The 20,670-nt window shown below is 49.8% G+C and overlaps 1 protein-coding gene across 5 annotated transcripts in view; it reads right to left on the reverse strand.

The window, feature by feature from the left end:
- Positions 1-9,511: 9,511 nt before the first annotated feature.
- HECTD4 (HECT domain E3 ubiquitin protein ligase 4) overlaps positions 9,512-20,670 on the reverse strand; it is a 194,455-nt gene continuing 183,296 nt past the window's right edge. For all 5 annotated transcript variants that reach the window (XM_045457014.1, XM_045457012.1, XM_045457013.1 and 2 more), the window contains exons 68-76: positions 19,575-19,721; positions 18,887-19,006; positions 18,013-18,168; positions 16,520-16,623; positions 16,191-16,412; positions 13,725-13,888; positions 13,290-13,485; positions 12,514-12,736; positions 9,512-11,732 (exon numbers count right to left, since the gene is read on the reverse strand). In XM_045457014.1, the coding sequence (XP_045312970.1) occupies positions 11,596-11,732; positions 12,514-12,736; positions 13,290-13,485; positions 13,725-13,888; positions 16,191-16,412; positions 16,520-16,623; positions 18,013-18,168; positions 18,887-19,006; positions 19,575-19,721 (1,469 nt within the window). In that variant the 3' untranslated portion in view covers positions 9,512-11,595. The remainder of the gene's footprint in view (positions 11,733-12,513; positions 12,737-13,289; positions 13,486-13,724; positions 13,889-16,190; positions 16,413-16,519; positions 16,624-18,012; positions 18,169-18,886; positions 19,007-19,574; positions 19,722-20,670) is intronic.

Raw genomic sequence — 20,670 nt, forward strand, 5'->3', positions numbered from 1 at the left:
ATGGCAACCCTGGGTTAGAGATTTATCAGTTATATTGATCTCAAAAAATCAACTTGGGTTCCATTGATTCCCTTTACTGGTTTTCTGTTTCCATTTCATTGTTTTCCATTCTGATCTTTTGTTTTTTCTTCGATTCTGATCTTTATTTGCTTTCTTCTGCTTACTTTGAGCTTCTTTCTTGTTTAGTTTAAGGTCAAAGCTGAGATCATTCATTTGAAATCTTTCTTTTTTTGTAATATAAGTGTTTGGTGCTATAAATTGCCCTAAGAACTGCTTTACCTGTGTTTCATATACTTTGGTGTCTTTTTGTTTTCATCCAGTTCAGAATACATTGATTTCTTTATCCTCTGGGCTATTAGTTTATACTATTTGGATATTTTCCAGATTTTTTAAAATTTTATTTATTTTGAGAGAGAGAGAGTGTAAACACACACGATTGGGTGAGGGGCAGAGAGAGAATCCGAAGCAGGCTCTGCACTGTGAGCATGGAGCCTGATGTGGGGCTTGGGGCTCAAACTCACAAACCCTGATATCATGAGCTGAAATCAAGAGTTAGACACTTATGGCCAACTAAACTTTGACAAAGCAGGAAAGAATATCCAATGGAATAAAGACAGTCTCTTCAGCAAATGGTGTTGGAAAACTGGACAGTGACATGCAGAAAAATGAACCTGGACCACTGTCTTACACCATACACAAAAATAAACTCAAAATGGATGAAAGACTTAAATGTAAGACAGGAAGCCATCAAAATCCTAGAGGAGAAGGCAGGCAAAAACCTCTTTGACCTCAGCCACAGCAACTTCTTACTCAACACGTCTCCAGAGGCAAGGGAAACAAAAGCAAAAATGAACTGCTGGGACCTCATCAACATAAAAAGCTTCTGCACAGTGAAGGAAACAATCAGCAAAATGCAAAGGCAACCAACAGAATGAGAGAAGATATTTGCAAACGACATATCAGGTAAAGGGTTAGTATCCGAAATCTGTAAAGAACTTATCAAACTCAACACCCAGAAAACAAATAATCCAGTGAAGAAATGGGCAAAAGACATGAATAGACAATTCTCCAAAGAAGACATCCAGATGGCTAACAGACACATGAAAAAATGCTCAACATCATTCATCATCAGGGAAATACAAATAAAAAGCACAATGAGATACCACTTTACCTGTCAGAATGGCTAAAATGAACAACATAGGCAATGACAGATGTTGGTGAGAATGCAGAGAAAGAGGATCTCTTTTGCACTGCTGGTGGGAATGCAAAGTGGTGCAGCCACTCTGGAAAACAGTATGGAGTTTTCTCAAAAAATTAAAAATTGATCTAGCCTACAACCCAGAAATTGCACTACTACGTACTTATCCATGCAGGTGTGCTGTTTCAAAAGGGCACGTGCTCCCTAATGTTTATAGCAGTGCTGTCGACAATAGCCAAAGTATGGAAAGAGTCCAAATATCCATCGACAGATGAATGGATAAAGAAGATGTGGTACACGTGCGTGCACACGCACACACACGAGTATTACTTGGCAATCAAAAAGAGTGAAATCTTGCTATCTGCAACAACATAGATGGAACTAGAGTGTATTATGCTAAGTGAAATTAGAGAAAGACAATATATGATTTCACTCATATGTGGAATTTCAGATTCAAAACAGGTGCGGTGCCTGGGTGGCTCAGTTGGTTCAGTGGCCAACTTCGGCTCAGGTCATGATCTCACTGGTTTGTGAGTTTGAGTTTGTCAGGCTCTTTGCTGCTAGCTTGGAGCCTGCAGCCTGCTTTGGATTCTGTGTCTCCCTCTCTCTCTGCCCCTCCCTCACTTACACTCTCTCTCTCAAAAATAAACATTAAATAATTTTTAAAGATTCAAAACAGATGAACATAAGAGAAGCAAAAATAATAAAAAACGGAGGGGAACAAAACACAAGAGACTCTTAAATATAGAGAACAAACTGAGGGTTGCTGGAGGGGTTATGGGTGGGGGGATGGGCTAAGTGGGCAAGGGGCATTAAGGAGGAGACTCGGGATAAGCACTGGGTGTTATATGTAGGGGATGAATCATTGGATTTTACTCTTGAAATCATTATTGCGCTATATGCTAACTAACTTGTTTGTAAATTTAAAAATTAAAGAAAAAGTTGGACACTTAACTGAGCCACCCAGGCACTCTAGATTTTTTTTTTCAAGATGTCAAAATTGAGTGTTTTAATTCATAGTGGTAATTATATGTTTACCTTATTATTTTTTAATATTAAATTTATTGTCAAATTGGTTTCCATACAACACCCAATGCTCATTACCAAAAGGTGCCCTCCTCAATACCCATCACCCACCTTCCCCTCCTTCCCACCCTTGTTTTTGTTTTTTTTAAGTTTAATCTTTACATCCAATGTGGGGCTTGAACTCACAACCCTGGGATCAAGAATCACATGCTCTTATGACTGAGCCAGCCAGCTGCCCCCAGATTTGTTATTGATTACTAATTTTCTAGTGGTCAGAGAACATAATTTGTATGAACTGAATCTCTTCAAATTTATTGAGGTTTGTTTTATCCTTAGAATATTCTCCAGGCCATAAATGTCCTGTATGTACTTGAAAAGAATGTGCATTGTATTTTGGTTAGATGGAATATTATATAAATGACAGGTAGGTCAAATTGGTTGGTAGTGTTGTTCAAGCTTTTATATTACTGATGTTCTGTTTACTTGTTCTCTTAATTATTGGGGGATGGGGGATAGTTCTTTTTGAAATCTGTATTATAATTGAAGATTATTTTTCCTTATGATTCTGTAATTGCTTCATTCTTTTGAAGCCTTGTTATTAGATGTATAAATGCCTAAGATAGTTATGTTCTTGTTTGGCTTTTTTATTATTATGAAATGACCTTCTTTGTAATATTTGCTCTGAGATACACTTTGATATTAAGATAGCAATATTAACATTCTTCAGCTTTCTGCTGATTTGTGTTGGCATAGTATATCTTTTTCCATCCTTTTACTTTTATCCTATTTTTGTTTACATATTTACAGTGGGTTTCTCAGAGGCAGCATATAGTTGGGGTTTTTGTTTTTGAGCCAGTCTGAGGAGTTTGTCTTTTAATTTGGGTGTGTCAACCATTTACATTTAATGTAATTATTGATATGGTTGGGTTTAGAATACTTTTTTTTTTCTTTTAACTAGTCTCCACACCCAATGTGGCTTGAACTCAAGACCCTGAGATTAAGAGTCACATGCTACCGACTGAGCCAGCCGGATGCCCTGATAGTTGAGTTTAAATAAATCTTTTTGCTATTTATCTTTTGTGTTCTATGTGCCTTTTTTCTCTTTTTTTTTTTTTTTTTGCTTTCTTTTAATACTTCTTATGATTCCATTTATCTCTTTTGTTGGCCTATTAGTTTTAACTTTATTGTGTAAGTAGTTGTTTTAGGGTTTATAGTACATACACCTCTGATTTATCACAGTATCACAGTTTACCTTTAAGTAATATTGTGCTACTTCATGATTGGTATTACAATAACATATTTAATTTATTTCCTCCTAGCCTTTGTGCCATTGTCATATATTTATTTTTTAATTTATTTATTTTGGTGGGGGGGAGGGGCAGAGAGTGAGAGAGAGAGAATCCCAAGCAGGCTCTACAGTGTCAGTGAGGAGACCAACGTAGGGTTCAAACTGGGAGATCATGACCTGAGGCGAAATCAAGAGTCAGATGCTTAACCGACTGAGCCACCTAGGTGCTCCTCCCCTCCATTTCTTTATTCATCATAAATCCCCAATACCTTGTTGTTTTGTTTAAGTACTCAATTATCTATTAGGGGCACCTGGGTGGCTCAGTCGATTGAGCGTCCAACTTTGGTTCAGGTCATGATCTCCTGGTTTGTGAGTTCAAGCCCCACATTGGGCTCCATGCTGACAGCTTGGAGCCTGCTTTGGATTCTGTGTCTCCCTCTCTCCCTGCCCCTCCTCGACTCATGCTCGTGTGTGCTCACTCGTTCTCTCTCAAAAATAAACATTAAAAAATTTTTTGAAGTCAATTATCTTTTAAAGACTTAAACATGTGTTTTATATTTACCCATGTAGTTAATATTTTTGTATTTTTTTTCTTTGTGCAGACCCAGATTCCCACATGGTATCATTTTCCTTTTGTGTGAAGGACTTTGTTGTAGTGCAGGTTAGCCTGTGTTCTTGCAGCTTTTCTATGTCTGAAAAGGTCTTTATTTCTTCTTCACTTTTAAAAAATTGTAAAATACATCTAATGAAATTCAACATTAAAAAAAAAATGTTTATTTTTGAAGGGGGGTGCAGGGGGGGGCAGAGAGAGGACAGATTATCTGAAGCAGGCTCTGCGCCAACAGCATAGATGTTGGGCTTGAATTTATGAACTGTGAGATCATGACCCCAGCCGAAGTCGGATGTTTAACCGACTAAGCTACATAGGTGCCCCAAAACTTAACATTTTAATTATTTTAAAGTATACAATTAGGTGTCCTTAAATCCATTCAGTGTTGTGCAATCATCACCACTACTTGTTCAGGAATTTTAATCTTTAAAGGAAATCCCATACCCATTAAGTACTCACTCCCTAAGCAGTAACCTGATTTGTCTCTAGGTACTTGCCTATTTTCTCCTTCACTATTTGAAAGGTATAGAATTCTAGATTGATAGCTTTTCCCCTCCCAATACTTTAGATATGTTACTCTGCTGTCTCCTTGCTTGCATTGGTTCTACTGAGAAATCTACCATCCTTATCTTTGTTCTTGTGTACAGAATGTGTCTTTGTGGGGGTTGTTTTTAAGATTTCTTTATCACTGATTTTATACAATTAGATTGTGATGCACCTTTGTATGGTTCTGTGACATCAAGTACATTCATTGTTCTACAACCATCACCACCGCTGTTTCTTGTGCTTTAGGTTTATTAAGCTTCTTACATCTTTGTAGTTTTTAAGTAAATTTGGAAAAAGTTCCAGCTGTTATCTCAAGATTTTTCCCCATTTTTCTTCTCTTTGGGGGATTATTCTCCTATATTATAGGCCAAATGAAGTGCCATATCTTACTGACACTCCTCACTTTTTTGGATTCTTTTGTTTTCAGATGGGTCATTTGTGTGCTTCCAAAGTCACTGAAACCTTCTGCAGTCTAATCTGTTGCTAATCTATCCAGTTTTCATCTCAGACATTGAAGTTTCTATCTCTAGACATTCAGTTTGTGTTGTTTATATTTTCCATGGTTCTACCTAACATGTTCATTGTTTTTTTTCCCCTAGCTTCGTAAACCTTTTGTATACAGTAATAACTGTTTTAATGCTCTTGCCTGCGAATTCTATCATTTGTATAATTTCTGGGTCAGTTGCAGTTGATTTTTCTGGGTGCTATTTTGTTGTTTCTTTGCATGTCTGGTGGTTTTTTTATTGGATGCCAGACATTCTGAATTTTACCTACTTACATGCTGGGTATTTTTGTATTACTTGTTTGTTTCTAAAGTAGGCTCCATGCTAGGCATGGAGCTTGAACTCACAACCCTGAGATCAAGAATTGGACGCCCAACAAACTGAGCCACCAGGTGTCCCATGTATTTCCTGTATTTTTGAGCTTTGTTTTTATATGTGGTCACTTGGAGACAGCTTGATCCTTCTGGGTCAAACTTTTAAGCTTTATTAGGTGGGATCTGAACAGGAATTAGGGCTAATTTTACTTCACTACTAAGGCAAAACCAAAGTCCCACAAATTACAAAGTTTTCTACATTGGCTAGTGGGAATAGGAACTACTTCCTGTTCTTTGCCAGCTCTAATCCTTTTGGCTGGTTCTTTTCCCAGCCTCTGGCAGTTTCCTTATATGCTTGAGCTTATCAGTACTCAGTTGAATACTTGAGGACTCTCAAGAGATCTACAGAGTTCTCTGTAAGTCTCTTCCTCTTTAGTACTCTGCCTTGCAAACTAGCTGCCTTTGTTTCCTTTCATGCTTTGTTTTCTGAACTCTAGGAGACTGTCGAGTTCGGTTTCCCCTCCTCTTGCTGCTCTCTGAAAACTATCCAGACCATAAGCTGAGGCAATGGTAGAGCCCACCATATTTATTTTCTCTTCTCAGTTTTTTTATTGCTTGTTTTGAGAACCATACATATGTTAGGTTTTTTATTTTAGTTGTTGTGATAGGGAAATCTGGCTTCTGTTCATTTATTGTGATTAGAAGTGTCTTGAAGGTGTTATCTTTCTAGTTTGTTATAAAGCCTGATGCCATTCTGATTTACATGTAATTTTTCCCCTTGAAGCTTTTTAGGATGTCTGTCCCTGGTATTTTTAAATTTCCCCATGTTGTAAAGTGGTGTGGATTCTTTTTCTATTCAAAGAGCTGGATACTTATCATTTTGTCTGGAACTTGTGACCTTCTGTTTTTCAGAATTTTCTTATATTTTGGTTATGTCTCCTGTTTTCTCTTTGCAGAACTCCAGTGATAGTAGGATAGACCGTCTTAGACTGATCCCTTTTTCCTTTAAAAAATTTTTTTAATGTTTATTTTTGAGAAAGAGAGTGCAAGACGGGGAGGGGCAGGGAGAGAGGCAGACACAATCTGAAGCAGGCTCCAGGCTCTGAGCTGTCAGCACAGAACCCGAAGCGGGGCTCCAGATCACACGCTGTGAGATCATTACCTGAGCTGAAGTCCTATGCTCAACCGACTGAGCCACCCAGGTGCTCCTTTTTCTTTTCATATTTTTTGCCCTATGGGAGATTTCTTCAACTTTATCCTTTCATCTTTATATTAAATGGATTTCTGATATTTCCCAAACCTTTTATTCTTTCCCACAGCCTTTTCTCTCCTTAAGGGATGCAGTGATTTTTTTTTTAAGTTTATTATTTACAAGAGCAAGTAAGAGAGAGAATCCCAAGGAGGCTCTGCATTGCTAGCATGGAGACTGATGCAGGACTCGATCTCATGAAACAGGAGATCATGACCGGAGCTGAAAATCAACAGTCAGATGTCTGAGTCATCCAGGCACACCAAGATTTTAAGTAATCTCTGCAGCCAATGTGGGAATTGAACTCACAACCCCAAGATCAAGAGTCACACACTCTACCGAGCCAGCCAGGTGTCCCTGAAGTAACTTTTTCTTTTTTGTAAGATTTTACACCTAACATGGGGCTAAAACTTACAACCCTGAAACCCAGAGTGACTCTTGATCTACGAACTGAGCCAGCCAGGTGCCCCAATGCAGTACGTCCGCATACTTTGTGCCATAGTAGTTTCTTGTTCTAGTCTGTGTTATCTATTCTTGTTTGGTATTTCATGTTATAGACTCTTCCTCATCTGTTTCTTACCTGTCTATATTTAAGATTGGGGCACTAAAGATGAAAAGCTTCTTTAACTGTTCACGTTCACTGTAGGGTAACAAGCTGGTGTTTTCACTGAAGAACCCCCTGCTGTGAGAATCTATAGGTCTTATTTCTGGTTTCCTCCTGAAAGGGGTCTTCCAGTCTGCTGTGTAAACTCAGGGTGGGGCTGGGGTCTTAGCTGCTGGGTTTGATTCTCCCAAATAGGGCTTCTGACTTTCTGCGGAGTGGTGGGCTTGAACAACTGCTTCCTACATGAATTTCCAATCCTTGTTTTTCTCTTGGCAGTGGGGCCTCTAATTCCTTCTTTGCTTTGCAACGTTTTGGTTTTTTCCAAGGGACCTACAAGAAGCTTGCTGCCCATGATGTCCTCTTAAGTCATTTATTCTTTCAGTAGCTATCCTTTGAGAAATTGTGGACTGAAATGATTTCTTTTGGTTTCATGAGGATGGAATGTGTGCTTTTATTTCCTGATTTCATTTTGTGTTTTTTGGCACGGAGGCATTGGGATTTTTTTTTTTTTTAAGTAGGTACCACCACCCAACATGGGGCTTAAACAGAGATCAAGAGTCACATACTCTACCAACTGAGCCAGCCAGACACGCTGGTGCGCTTGTATTTTTAAGAAACTATCCATACGGTAGAACATCCCTACAGAAAAGTGCATGGTAGCATAGGTTCACTCAACACCTGTCACCACCACCCATATCAAAAACATTACCAGGACACCCCTCATACTCTCTATCCTCCTCTCTGGGACCCAGAATAACCACAATCTTGACATCGTAAGATGTTATTTTTTTCTATTTTCAACATTTAAATGAACTCATTATTTAAAAGTACTCATACCATGAAGTATTTTTTTATGCTTGACTCCTCTTGCTGAACACTGTGTGTTTCTGACTCACCTATAGGTTGCAGGTAGCAGTTTGCTTTCCTTCCTGTATGGTATTCCTTTGTGTGCCATAACTTTTTCTACTTCAGACCTTCAACTTGTTTCTAGTTTTGGCTACTACTATTATTGCTGCTGTGAGTATTTTTACACGTCTTTTGGTGAATATGGGTGGGTGTTCTGGTGGACGTACACCTAGAGGTGGGATTGTTGGTCTAAGGAAGTGCGTAGTGGAGGGCACCCAGGTTTCCAGAGTAGTTGTAGGTTACATTCCCCACATCCAGAGGAGAGTTCTGTTGGTTCCATGTCTTCCCCCAGTCCTGGTACTGTCTTTCCTTTTTGGGGGTGGTTGTATAGATTTTGTGATTTTAATTTGCTTTCCCCTGATGACTAATGAGGATGAATGTCTTCTATTATTGGATAGTGTAATTTTGAACATAGTTTTTTAAAGAAGCAACTCTTAAAGGAGATGGCCTCAGCCATCCTGGAGAGCAAATTCTTGCTGTGCTCAGCTGGGACTCTCCACACAAGGCATCCCCATCCACCCCAGCTTCTCTTAGCTGTGAGTGGTGGCTTTTGCTGTTTCCAGCACCCTGAGGGGAGTTGTTCCTCACCCAAGAGGACCCTTGGTCTTCCTATAATAAAGACATAAGTGGGACACTTTCGCTAAAAGTTGGCATTTATTAAGTGTAAGAAAGGTAGGGTCAAGAGAAAAACTAAATGGGTCTGTGTGAGGACCTCCCCCTCCCATGGAGTAGGACCATGTCTGGGAGACTGGATTCTCCTGCATGCAGACCACAGAGCTCCCTGTGGGGGTGGCAAAGGACAGCTGTGCAAGAGAGCTGAACATCAACCTTAGGAAAGCAGCCCTAAGTCTTTATCTTCTCTGCATTTCCCTTTTGTACAGTTCTAAATCCACTGCTGGCTCCCACCCCCTTCCACTGCAATTATCCGCTTGAGGAAAACCCTCCCACTGGCCTAAGAGTTCAGACTAGCTCCAGTATGAGCAGGGGGGCAGAAGATGCAGGGTGAGGTTTAGCTTTGACCTTGGATTTCCATCCCTTCAGTCATCCTTTCTGTATGACAACCAGGTGCGAGGGGCTGAATGGGGGAGGTGGGGGGGGGGGGGGGAGGATTAGTTGGTAAGCATGATGGAGTAAGAATCACATCAAGTGTAGAGACAATAATTAGAAACAAATTCCTAACCTTTGGACTGCACTTAAGGATCAGAGCCGCCCAGTCCAAGCAGGTCAGTCATTGTATCTTTTCAGTGAGTAGATGACCACACAACTCTTACAGTAAGTCAAAATTAGATGAAGGTTATTTATTGGTGTGACTTTTTTTTTTTTCCTGTAGTAAGCTTCCTTTACACAGCAATGGTGTAAATAGCCTCAAACTGAATGAAAACTTTGTTAAATGCAACCATAAATAATTATAATAAATATACATCAAGTAACTTTACAGCACACGTTTTTTTTAGGGCCAAGGTTTGGATCAGTCTGGACCTCTCAATGTGCTCTCTGGGAGAAGCGTGTTAGCAGCAGACATCTTACTCACAGCTGTCATCAAATCAAGTGATGGGCCAAAAGCAGCTTCCCAAAACCCCCCTTGGGGAGGTAGCTAACAATTCTGAGTCCATTTAAGGGATGGGAAGGATTGGAGGGGACCAAGAATTTAAAAATACAGAGAGGAAGAACCACTTCTAATAATCCAAAGGCTCTCGTTATGCAGAAATGAAATAGGAGGATCCTTGTCAGGACTACGTCCTGGTCTGACCCCCAGGCAACAGGGCTCTGGCCCCCAGGAGGCAGCAGCCAACCATCTTCCTTCCAAGCAGGGAGCCTGAGTGCAGGCCCTCCTCTCCAGACAGGACTGCTCCTGCATCAAACATAACTGATGCATCCAGTTTTAGCTTTTCCTTAGGTTGGGGAATCACTTCAGTAATGGTCCTTAACGCATTTCCTAAGAATAAGAGGGAGGAGATGGCTGCTAATGGCTCTAACTCTAAAATCCATACATCTTCCCAACAGGCCAGGGCCACAGCAGAGAAAGGAAAAGCACAGCTTTCTCTCCCCAGCATGCACACTCCAGAACCTTCTAGTCAGCACTCACTCAGAACCTTCAGTATTCACAATATTATACAATAAATACAGTGATGCAATTCCAGGAGAACTGGCAAGGCCCAAAATGACAGTGTCCAACAAGCTGGCATATGCTGCTCTTGAACAAAGTACCATTGGACAAAGACCTGTTTGGGGCACAAATGCACTGGGGCAGCGGGGGAGCCTGGAGCAGCTCCACCCTGGCACACACGCTCACATGGGGCGGTGAGGGGACAAGGGGCGGGCCTGGCCAGAGGGGCAGAAGGACCGCATAGTGGTCCTTGGAAGGTCTTGGTCACTGAAGTAGACCCTGAATTGAGCAGAGCACCTCAGTCAGCCGCTCTTTTTAAAATGGGCGTGTGGCCCTTCTGTTCCTCCTGTCCCCACCACTGTGGTGAGGAAGGGCCGTTTCTGAGTACAAAAGGGGGGTAGGCTTGAATCATGTGCTTTCCTGTTCAATCAGTCTCAGAAAAAGCCCCCCCTCCCCCGAGCACTGTCCGTCCCTCCTCCTCTAGGCGTCCTGAACTCCTGGAGCTGGGACACGCCTGGCTGTGAACTAAGGTCAGAATGAACCCTTTGGTCTCCTGAGGAACATTCAGCAGGAAACTGTCAGGTCAGGGGCCCAGGAGAGACGGAGAGCAGAGGGCTGAGGGGGAAGGGACGGGCAGCCACCGGGGTGCTTTTCCTCTGAAAAACCCAGACCATAAACAAGGTTCGAAAGCTGGAAGATGAACACAGAAAGCTCCCTGTGTGTCTCCCATGTTGGGGCCCAACCCTTTCAAGATGGAAGGAGGCCTGGGGGAGCCGCGTCCAGGATCAACTCCAGCTCTAGGCAGGAGGGGCAGGGCCACAGACCTGTGAAGATGCTGTGAAGAGACAACAGGATGCTCTGTGTGGCCGGCCGCAGGTATCTCACCACCACCTTCCTGCTGGGTGGTTCCATGATGTGGAACTAACTGGGGCCTTATGGCATCAGAATCCGGTGGCCATGAGAGACAATGTCCGGGAAGATCAAATGAGACACAGGCTGCCTGGGAATTAAACTATCCTACAAACATACCACAAACAGGTGTAAAAGAACCAACCCATCACAAAACATACAAATACAAAAGGTTAAGTCTTCCAGGAAGCCCTGGAACGTGGACAAAAGTTCGGAAAAGCAAAACGTCGCCAACTCCTCACGCAGGGCCTGGAGGGAATGTGCCCTCAGTGGCAGGCTTCCCAAGCCGGCGGAGCGGTGCCTCGGTGACGGACTAACTCCGGGGCTCCCTCCCCTCAGCCACTTAGGGGGTCTTCACGGTAGTGAATGGCACAACGAAGTTTCTCCAGCATGATTTCCAGAGAGGAGTACTGGGGAAGTTTGATCATGAACATGCAGGTCTCCACTCGGATGTAGCGAGAGTCTGGGGAACCTGCAAAAATAAAACCCCCACCAGGCCAGTGTCAGAGGCTGGGCTCTGATCCCAGGGAGACCTACTGGCCACCCTGCTTTCAGGTTTGCTTCTTGGGGTAGCTCGAAGCTAACCGAGGCCCAAGCAGGAGGAGGGGCGGGGGCAGGGCAAGAGAAGATTCTGGAGGAGAAAATGGCACAGGAAGTTGTACGGCACAGGGAGCAGATGGCTGACCTGTGAGGGAATCTGGTGGTAGACAGGTTTGTTCAGTCAGCAAAGGGTTGTTTTCTTATTTTTCTACGTTTAGAAGTTGGAAAATTAAAACATTTCTAAAAAGCCCCGTTAGCTTTTTAAAAAAGTTATCAGAATGTAGGGGCACTTGGGTGGCTCAGTTGGTTGACTGTCCGACTTCAGCTCAGGTCATGATCTCACAGTTCATGAGTTCAAGCCCCACATCAGGCTCAATGCAGTCAGTACAATGTCGCCCCCTCTCCCTCCCCTGCTTGCACTCTCGCTCAAAAATAAATAAAACTTGAAAAAAACAATGGTGAATCCTTTAAAAAAAAAAAACAAACAAACCCCAGAACATAGACCAACCTTGGGCCTGTACTGACTCTTGGCCAAAGTCAGGTTTGGGAGGCACATGACAACCCCTTACCCTGCGCAGGCCCGTCCCCCGATTTACATTTGGGCTCAGCTGGCCACTGATGTCCCTCCCTCCTACAGGGCCCAGCAGCCCCAGCTCCCACTGAGAGAAGGGCCTGTGCGTCCCACTCGGAACACGACAAGGGGAAGGCGGTACCTGCTGTGCCATCTGGGGGAGCAATCTTCATGGGGTAGGGGGGCACGTGGGCTGTGTCAGGGCCCCCGTCTTTGCAGGGGCAGGTGAAGGGGATGCGTTCCTGGTTGCAGGCAAATTTGATGAACTTGCACAGCTCCTCCTGCGTGAACACCTCCAGCGCCCCCCAGAAGAACTCGATGTGCTGGTCTGTCTCCATCAGCCCCACCTGGTACATGGTGTGGGCCTGGGGAAGAAAGGCCCCCGGATGTGAGCGGTCCCGGCCTCTGCTCACCCCGCACCGCCCCGGGCCGGGTGGCTGCGGCGGGGAAACGGCCGCGGGACATAGGTTATGAGACCACGACAACGACAAAGGCCACGGAGGTAGTCGTGCCCGCGCCCGTTGCGTGGCTGCGGCCCGGAGACCGCGCCCAGAGCAGAGGCTCCACGAGCGTTACCCCCACCGTGAACACACCGGGCAGGTCCTGTCACTGTCCCCACCAGATGTGAAGTCACTGTTCAAGGTCTCGCCGCCAGCAAGAAGCCAGCCTGGGAGGCCAGGGTGCCTGAGGAATGGATGGGGCTTGGCAAGAACGGTCTTCGCCTCGGGATGAGGCTCAAGACCCGGGCCCCAGAGGCCAGCCGTCTGGGGGTGAGACCGACCCCACCGCGTCCGGGCAAGTGACTCAAGCTCCGGCTTCCCCAGCTGTGACGTGGGGGGGTCGCCGGGGGGGGGGGCACGTGAGAACAGGGCACTGGGACATGGGGGGGGGGCCCAGGACAGGCCCCCGCCCACGGACCTTGAGGAACTCGAGGTTGATGTACGGCAGGCCGCAGGTGCGCAGCTCCATCTCCAGCGGGCTGAGCGTGGTGAGCAGCTGCAGGGGGATGACAGCGCCCAGGCCCGCCCTCACGGCCGTCACGCACTCGGCGTTCTGGAGCTCCCGCAGCCGCAGGCTCCGGATGGCCGCTGCGTAGATGTCCTTGTTCTCCCACCTGCGGGTGCGGGGGGCCCGGGCAAGGGGAAACGGTTACCGGGCGTCCTGCCTCTCCTGCCTCCGGGCGTCCGTCACCCGCCTCACGGCTGGGGCCTTCTTAATAAAGTCCTGCTGCTGAACGCACGCCACCCTTCCTGGCACCCCGCGTCCTGCCCCACAGCCGTCCCTCTGGTGAGATCCATCACCTGACCCGGCCCAGGCCGCCGGCCCCACCGCTCCCTTCGCGCACACACTCACGCCACGGGGATGTGCCGGCCGCGGCTGCACAGCTCCACTTCCTCGCCCGTCATGGTCAGGTACGTGAACCTGCAGCAGGGCTTGGGACCCTCGGGGCTCTCGGTGGCCAGGTGCTGGGAGGCGATCTCGGCACAGAGGGCCTCTAACTCCGTCTCGTCGTTGATCTGGAGGGCGGAGGCAGACGGAGGCTAATTGCCTGTCCTGCTCCCAGGGTCCCCGGGAAGACGGAACCCGAATCTCTAGTCGGGCAGACACCAGGCACTGTTTGCACGGGGACCACCCTTGGCCATTATGAACGTGTACATGGCACGGGCCTGGCCAATCGGTTTGCCGGGAGTTCAGGGTTAGGTATGAGGCCCAGGCCACCTGAGACCTAACGAAACCCAAATTGGAAGGCTTTTTGTGTTACCATTTGGAAGCAGCAACGCACTTTCACTGGTGTGCACACGACTCTAAGATGTACATCTTGTACTACTAGGGGTCATCTTGAAACCAATTACTGAGGACATTGTTTGAGCACCAGGATTCAGCCTTGCCTGAAGCCAAACCTACATCCATGTTTAGTTTTATTTATTTTTTACGTGTTCGTTTTTGAGAGAGAGACAGACACCGAGTGTGAGCAGGGGAGGGGCCGAGAGGGAGACACAGAATCGGAAGCAGGCTCCAGGCTCTGAGCTGTCACCACAGAGCCTGACGCGGGGCCCGAACTCACGGACCGCGAGATCGTGACCTGAGCAGAAGTCAGAAATTTAATCGACCACGCCATCCAGGCGCCCCGATCCATATTTAGTTTTAAAAGCAAATCATTTAAAAACACCAAAATTAGGGTCCAAAAGACACTGAGGTGCCTGCTGGGCTACCGAGGAGATGCTGGGATCTGGCCCAGAGAAGAACAAACTTGCCCTTCTGGCATGTTGAAGGTGACTGGAACGAGTACCAGAAGTTCAGAATCTCTCTGCCTGGTCTGTGTGCCCAACCCTGCTGTAGCCTGGTGTCCCAACACGCTCTGTGGCTCTGCCCAGCACCTTCAGAAAGAAGTCTCGGCTGGACGGTCTTCCTGGACACTGTCTTATATCCCCCCGCGCACCCCAGGCCCTTGCTGCTACCCACAGCCCCAGGAGGACTTCTTGAAGCAGTGCCGGGCAGGGACTCCTAAACCCCTCGCCCAGAGCGGCCGTCCTGCGTTGACCTTTTAGATAATTCCGTCAGCCCCATTTCTGCCACTAATCCGAGATCCTGGCTTTGGTGCGCCCTCATGCCGGCTGCCCTCAAGTGGCGGCTCAGGGGAGGACAACAGACAGCCTGGCCACGAGGCCCCTCAGGGGGCCCTAGTTTTGTGCCTCCTTCGGCTGGGGTTCCCGTCGAGAGCCGCCTCGGCCCGGCCTCAGTCTGCTCCCCTGTGAACACAGGCAGCGGGGGAGTCAAGGGGGAGGGCCGGGGCAGGGGCACCACCACACTCTGTCTCTAGCTTGAGGAGGCTTTTCAGCCAGACGGGCCTAGGTTCCCCCGGTGGCTCTGTTCCCAGCCCACCCTCCTCTCTGAGCCTCCCTTCCTCCCGGCCTTGTCACGAGGACTTGTGCACACAGCCCTTCCGAACAGGGCCTCGCGTATCGGGAGAACAACCTGGAAGCTTCCTATAGCTGGGGCGAGAGCCCAGAGCCCGGCCCACGGCAGGCCACCACGACGGCTAACCGGTGGACAGACCTGAAGGGGTCCCACGGGCCCAGCTGGCAGCCTGAGTGCCGACCACACCTCCGCCAAGGGGCCGGTCAGACATGGTGAGCTCTCACTACCTCTTTGCGTCCCCAGGCACGAAGAGGACAGCTATGTTCCCAACTCTGTCCCTGGCCAATCCCAGGTGACCCCCAAGAGCCGGTCTCCTGTGCTCTGAGGCCCTGAAGCCAAACTCTCTTTTGTTTATTTTTGAGAGAGAGTGTGAGCAGAGGAGGGCCAGAGAGAGAGGGAGACACAGAATCCGAAGCAGCTCTGGCTCTGAGCCCTGATGCGGGCCTTGAACTCACAAACCAGGAGATCATGACTTGAGCGGAAGTCGGACACTTAAACCACCTGAGCCAGCCAGGTGCCCAAAACCAAGCTCTTAAGAGTGAAAGTGGGTCCACTTGTAGGAGTCCCCACCCCGACATCCCTGCCTGCTCAGTCAGCTGCCGGGAACCCTTCACCCCTGTGTCCTTGGGAGGCCCAACAGCAGCAGATGGGCAGTGACCGACGTGCCCCATCAAGCAGGAAGAGAAGCCAGAGAGGCTTCTGTCCCCACAAAGCAAGCCCGGCAGAGACAGCTCACGTTCCCTAACGTTCTCTGGGAGACCCCAATCGGTCCTCGGGTGGAAGCCTGGGCTCCCGGGGTTTGGAGGCCCAGCAAATGGCAGATCACAGAGGCAGCCACGAGCCCCGGGGACGCTGCTCTGGAGTTCTGCTGTCCCCAGAATAAATGCCTCACTCACTTACGCTCTCAAATTTCTTGACGTAATTGTAGGTGAGTATGTCTGCTTCCTGCAGGTCTTGGTCAGGGTCCAGAGGCTCACCCACCAGAGTCTTCCAGAAGGAAGGCAGGAGGTCCAGGGGAAGAGGGACATCTGCTCGAATCGCAATCCCCAGCAGCTGGCCCAGGAAGTGCAGGAGCTGCTCTTCCCCGTAGGTGATGGGGCTGGGGGTCAGGATATACTTGCCCTGGACACAGAGGCAGAGATGCAGCGACTGCCGGGCGCCTGTCCTCCTCCCCGGGAACACAGGTCCCGGCCACTGCCCCGCCATGGCCCGCGCCTCGGCCGTCTTACCTTGTTTTTGTTGACGGCTGAGCTGGGGCACAAGAGCAGGAGGGACAGTGAGGAGCTCTGCAGCTCTTTACACACCTGCCACAGGAAGTGCCGGAAAGAGCCGCCTGCGGGACACATGGAGGCTGATGGGCATCGGGGACATCGGGGGCCCCGCCGGCCCGCCCTGCCCGCCCGGAACGGCAGCTCCTTTGCCGGCCTGAACTCGGCTGCGGCGGAGAGAGTGCTCGCCTGAGGGCGGGGAGATCTGGGGTCAAGTCCTGCCGGGCCACTTACTGGCTGGGTGACCCCCAGGTCATCACTTCTCAGGGACCCAATCCGTCAAAGGGGGACAGTCACCCTACCTACGTCGCAGGCTAGTTTCAAGGAGTCAGAGAGACAGGATGCAGAGCCCTGCGTATCTGGCACCGCCGTGAGCTTACACGGATCCGCGGGCTCGTTTAATCCACCTCCGTCGCTCCGGGTTGCACCAGGAGTGGGGCCGCCCGTGCTACTCCGCGCTCCCCTCCCTCCCCCCAGGCCCAGGTGCCCAGTGTCTATCTGTTCGGTGAGCAGTGTCCAGCTGAACAGCCTGACGCACGAACGCCCGCAAAGGGCAACCGGCGATCATCAGCATCTCTGCTGCCGTCATTCCAAACGTGCCTGCGGTTTTCTTGCCAACTCCTCTCTGTGGCTGGATCCCCTCTCCCCTGTGCATCCCCTGTCAATGTCCTAAGGTCAGAAAGCTCAGAGGACAGCTGTGCGTGCCCACTGCTTGGTCGGAGCCACGCACAGGATGTGCCTGGGGACAGATGTCCTCACTCAGCTTCCACGGAGAAGCAGGAGACCCCGGCCTGCTGAAGCTGCCAAGGGCTGGGCTTGGGAATCGGACAGACCTGGCTTTGAACCCCAGCTGGCTGCCTGACCTTGGGGACACTAGGGTTGGCAGCGTCCCAGTTTCCCCACTGGTCCAATGGGACGAGGCCGGTCTCTTGTGCAGTGTTGGTGCTGTGAGGAGTGGAAGGTGCTGAGCACGCGGTCCTGAGAGCCGGCTGTGCCCGGAGCACACTACGGTGCCGGTTGGTGGCTCTGGCCAGGCCCCCGAAACCGGCCCCCGGGCCCGGGGGTGGGGGGGTGGGGGGTGGGGAACCGGTGCTTGCCAGGGACCTCTGCCCAGTGCCGTCCCAGCTTGGGGACCCCACCTCTGGTGAGCACTAGGGGGGTGCCCTTCGCGCCGGACACAACAGAGACACCCTCGGTTTGGGTCGGCCCTCTCCCCCGGGAAGGGCCCGCTGGGCTCAGAGTTCGGATGTGTCCCATGGGAGACGGGGGCACTGGGGAGCCCTTCGGTCGTCCTGGCTTCTGCAGAGCAGGCTAACAAGGACACAGCTTCCTTAGTCTTGCCAGTGGGGGGGATTGTGGACAGTTTAGACTAAAAATAACTCCAAAAATGTTCTCATTTTCAACACAGCCTCCACCCGAACTGGCTGCAGAGCCCGGCGGGGGCCGCCACTTACTGGTGCCGTGGACCTCCTCCCCGGTGAAGCGGATGTTGAAGGCGTAGGTGGGGTCACCGCCACTGGCCAGCTTGACACAAAGCTGGGATGAGGGCACCGAGGCCAGCTGCCTGGCAGCCTGGCAGAAGTAGGAGTTTTCAGAAGCTCTGATCTCCCCTGGGAAGAGAGAGAGGAACCAGTAACACCCCCACCCCCCAAGCCCCTGCCCCGAAGCACCTTCCTCTCCTTCCTCTGCTCTTCCAGCCCAGGACGGACACCTGGCCGGGCCTTCGCCTGCCTCCTGGCCCTCTCCCTGCCCCTGGTTCCGCCGCCTTGCCATCTCTCCACTTTTGGAACATCTTCGTGCCTTGGCTGTGTGGCTCCCAGCCTTCCCTCTGTCCCCGGGGAGGGGGGGGGGGGTGTCCTCCCCATCTGTGATCCTCTCCCCTCCAGTTCGTGTCATTTGTGGCACGTGTGGGTTCATGTGCCGTGGCAGACTCCTGGCCGCCTCCCCAGCAGCCAATCGCCCCAATTGCTTCGATGCCAGAACCCCGACTCCAGCAAGCACACGGCCAACCAGAGTTAAGTGTACACATCCCAGCCTCCCCTGCAGTTAGGTGTGGCCACGTGGCAGGCCTCCCGGGAGATGGGAAGCCAAGGCGAGCCTCCAGGAAGTGGAGAGCTCCTCCCCTCGCTCTTGCTGCCAGGAAGGCAGGCTCACTAGGAGACCCTGAAGGTGGGAGTCAAACACTGGGACACTAGAGGAGAAAGACGAAGCAGCCAGATGGATATCTGGACTCCCTTCTTCTAGAGGCTTCTTTCCTGTGCAAATCAACTAAATCCTTTGTTCGATCACAGCTATGTTGTATTTTCTGGTCTGTACAGCTAACTTTACCTCCCACGATTTCCAGGGGGTCCAACGTGATCTCTGGAGCTGCATGGTCAGCTGTCCTCTGTGCGGTGGCGTTTAGCACCCGATTCATGACCGTCACCTTCGTGTCGTAAAAGATAAGCCCTGCGGGGAGGAATGTGGGAGAGAGGCTGGGATGGGGCTGCTCGCCTTCCTTCCCTGTGGCCTCTGAGGCCCAGTGGAGGACATGCTGTCCCCTATGGGTCTGTCTAGTCTCTCCTGGGATGCTCTTCAGGCCCGTGAGGCACTCAGGTGTCATAGTCCTGACCTTCCGGGGAGGCAAGTTCATAGTATCTGCTCAAATGGTAACGCACGAACCTTGACTCTGTTGTGCCCAGGAACACGTAGTTGGCAGATAGCGAATCAGAGCCTTATGTATTTCTAAATAACCCGAAAACTTCTTGTTTTTAAGCTTTATTCGCTTAAGTAACCTCTACCTTCAGCATAGGGCTTGAACTCACGACCCTGAGATCAGGAGCCGCGAGGTCTTCAAACTGAGCCAGTCAGGAACCCTTGAAAACTTTAGAAAATTTAATTTTTCAGAGCATAGCTGAAGTAACCGCTCTTGGCTGGGAGCGCCGTTCCTGGGGACACACGTAGGTCACATGTAAAGGAGAAGGGTCATCCCGGGCAGTTGCTGGGTCTGGCTGCGGCAGCGGGCGCAGGCACTGACCTTTGGCCTCCTTCAGCAGGGCGGCGATGCTGTGGGCAAACATGGGGGTCTGGCGCAGCTCCACCAGAGGCAGGAAGAAGGTCTCCAGCGTGGTGTTCAGGGACTGGAGCAAGGCGAACCGCAGGCGCAGACTCTCGACTGGCACGTCTGCAGGGCACGGGGGGCGGTCAGGCCGAGACTCTCGGTCATGAACAGACTCAAGTGGCCCCCATCACTTGAAGCGGCCATCAGGAGTGGGCACTTAGTGGGGACCGGGAGGCTCCCGCAGGGGATCTCATCCCCAACACCCAGAGACGCTCAGCAAGTGGGGCCCTCAATCTGCCCGAGCCTGTGCCGAGCAGAAGCAAAGGCGGGAGGCCCCACCTGGCCAGAAGGGAGGCTCCGGCGCCCCCTCCCACCTTGGCCTATCTTTAGGGCCCTGCAGAGCTGCTATTTTTAATTTTCAACTTCAAAATAAGGAGACTTCTAGGAAGCCACAAAAATAGTACAGAGTCCCGGGTACCTTTCATCTGCTTTCCCCCAAAAGCGACACACGTCAAGACCAGGACACGGAGATACCGGCACACTGTCTTACTTGTTCACGCTCACGTCCGTCTCCTCTCCAGCTGGGAGAGATGGACATCGGGACCACGTCTGGCCCACGTTTACCCTGGACGTATCAGGAAGAGAGCAAAGGCCCAGGCCGTGTGGCTGAGCAAGAGCGGGCAGACTCAAAACCGCCTGTGGCACACACGTGCACAGGCACAGAAACAAGCCCAGCGGTCACCTTCCACGGACGGATTTATGGAGAACGTCTGTGGGTGCATTTGTGTGTGCACACGCACTCCTAGCTCTTAGTAAAGACACGCCGCGCTCTCCGCGGGTTCTCTCGTAATGGATAATGCCTCTAACGCGCGGCCAACTCTGAGCCCCGCCCCCTCGCCGCCGACTCCAGCGGGGCATCCACCGTGACCTCTGGGCGGAGGCCTGGGTGCGGTGATGGGGCGTGGTCTCCCAGCAGCACCCGCGGCTTCCTTGCAACGAGCACACAGTGAGGCCTTGTAAACTTTTAGCTCGGCCACAGTCGCAGCTTCGTGCCTTTCTCTCCCTCTTCTTT

The sequence above is a fragment of the Leopardus geoffroyi genome, chromosome D3 (genome assembly GCF_018350155.1).
Source record: "Leopardus geoffroyi isolate Oge1 chromosome D3, O.geoffroyi_Oge1_pat1.0, whole genome shotgun sequence".
Classification (NCBI taxonomy): Eukaryota; Metazoa; Chordata; class Mammalia; order Carnivora; family Felidae; genus Leopardus; species Leopardus geoffroyi.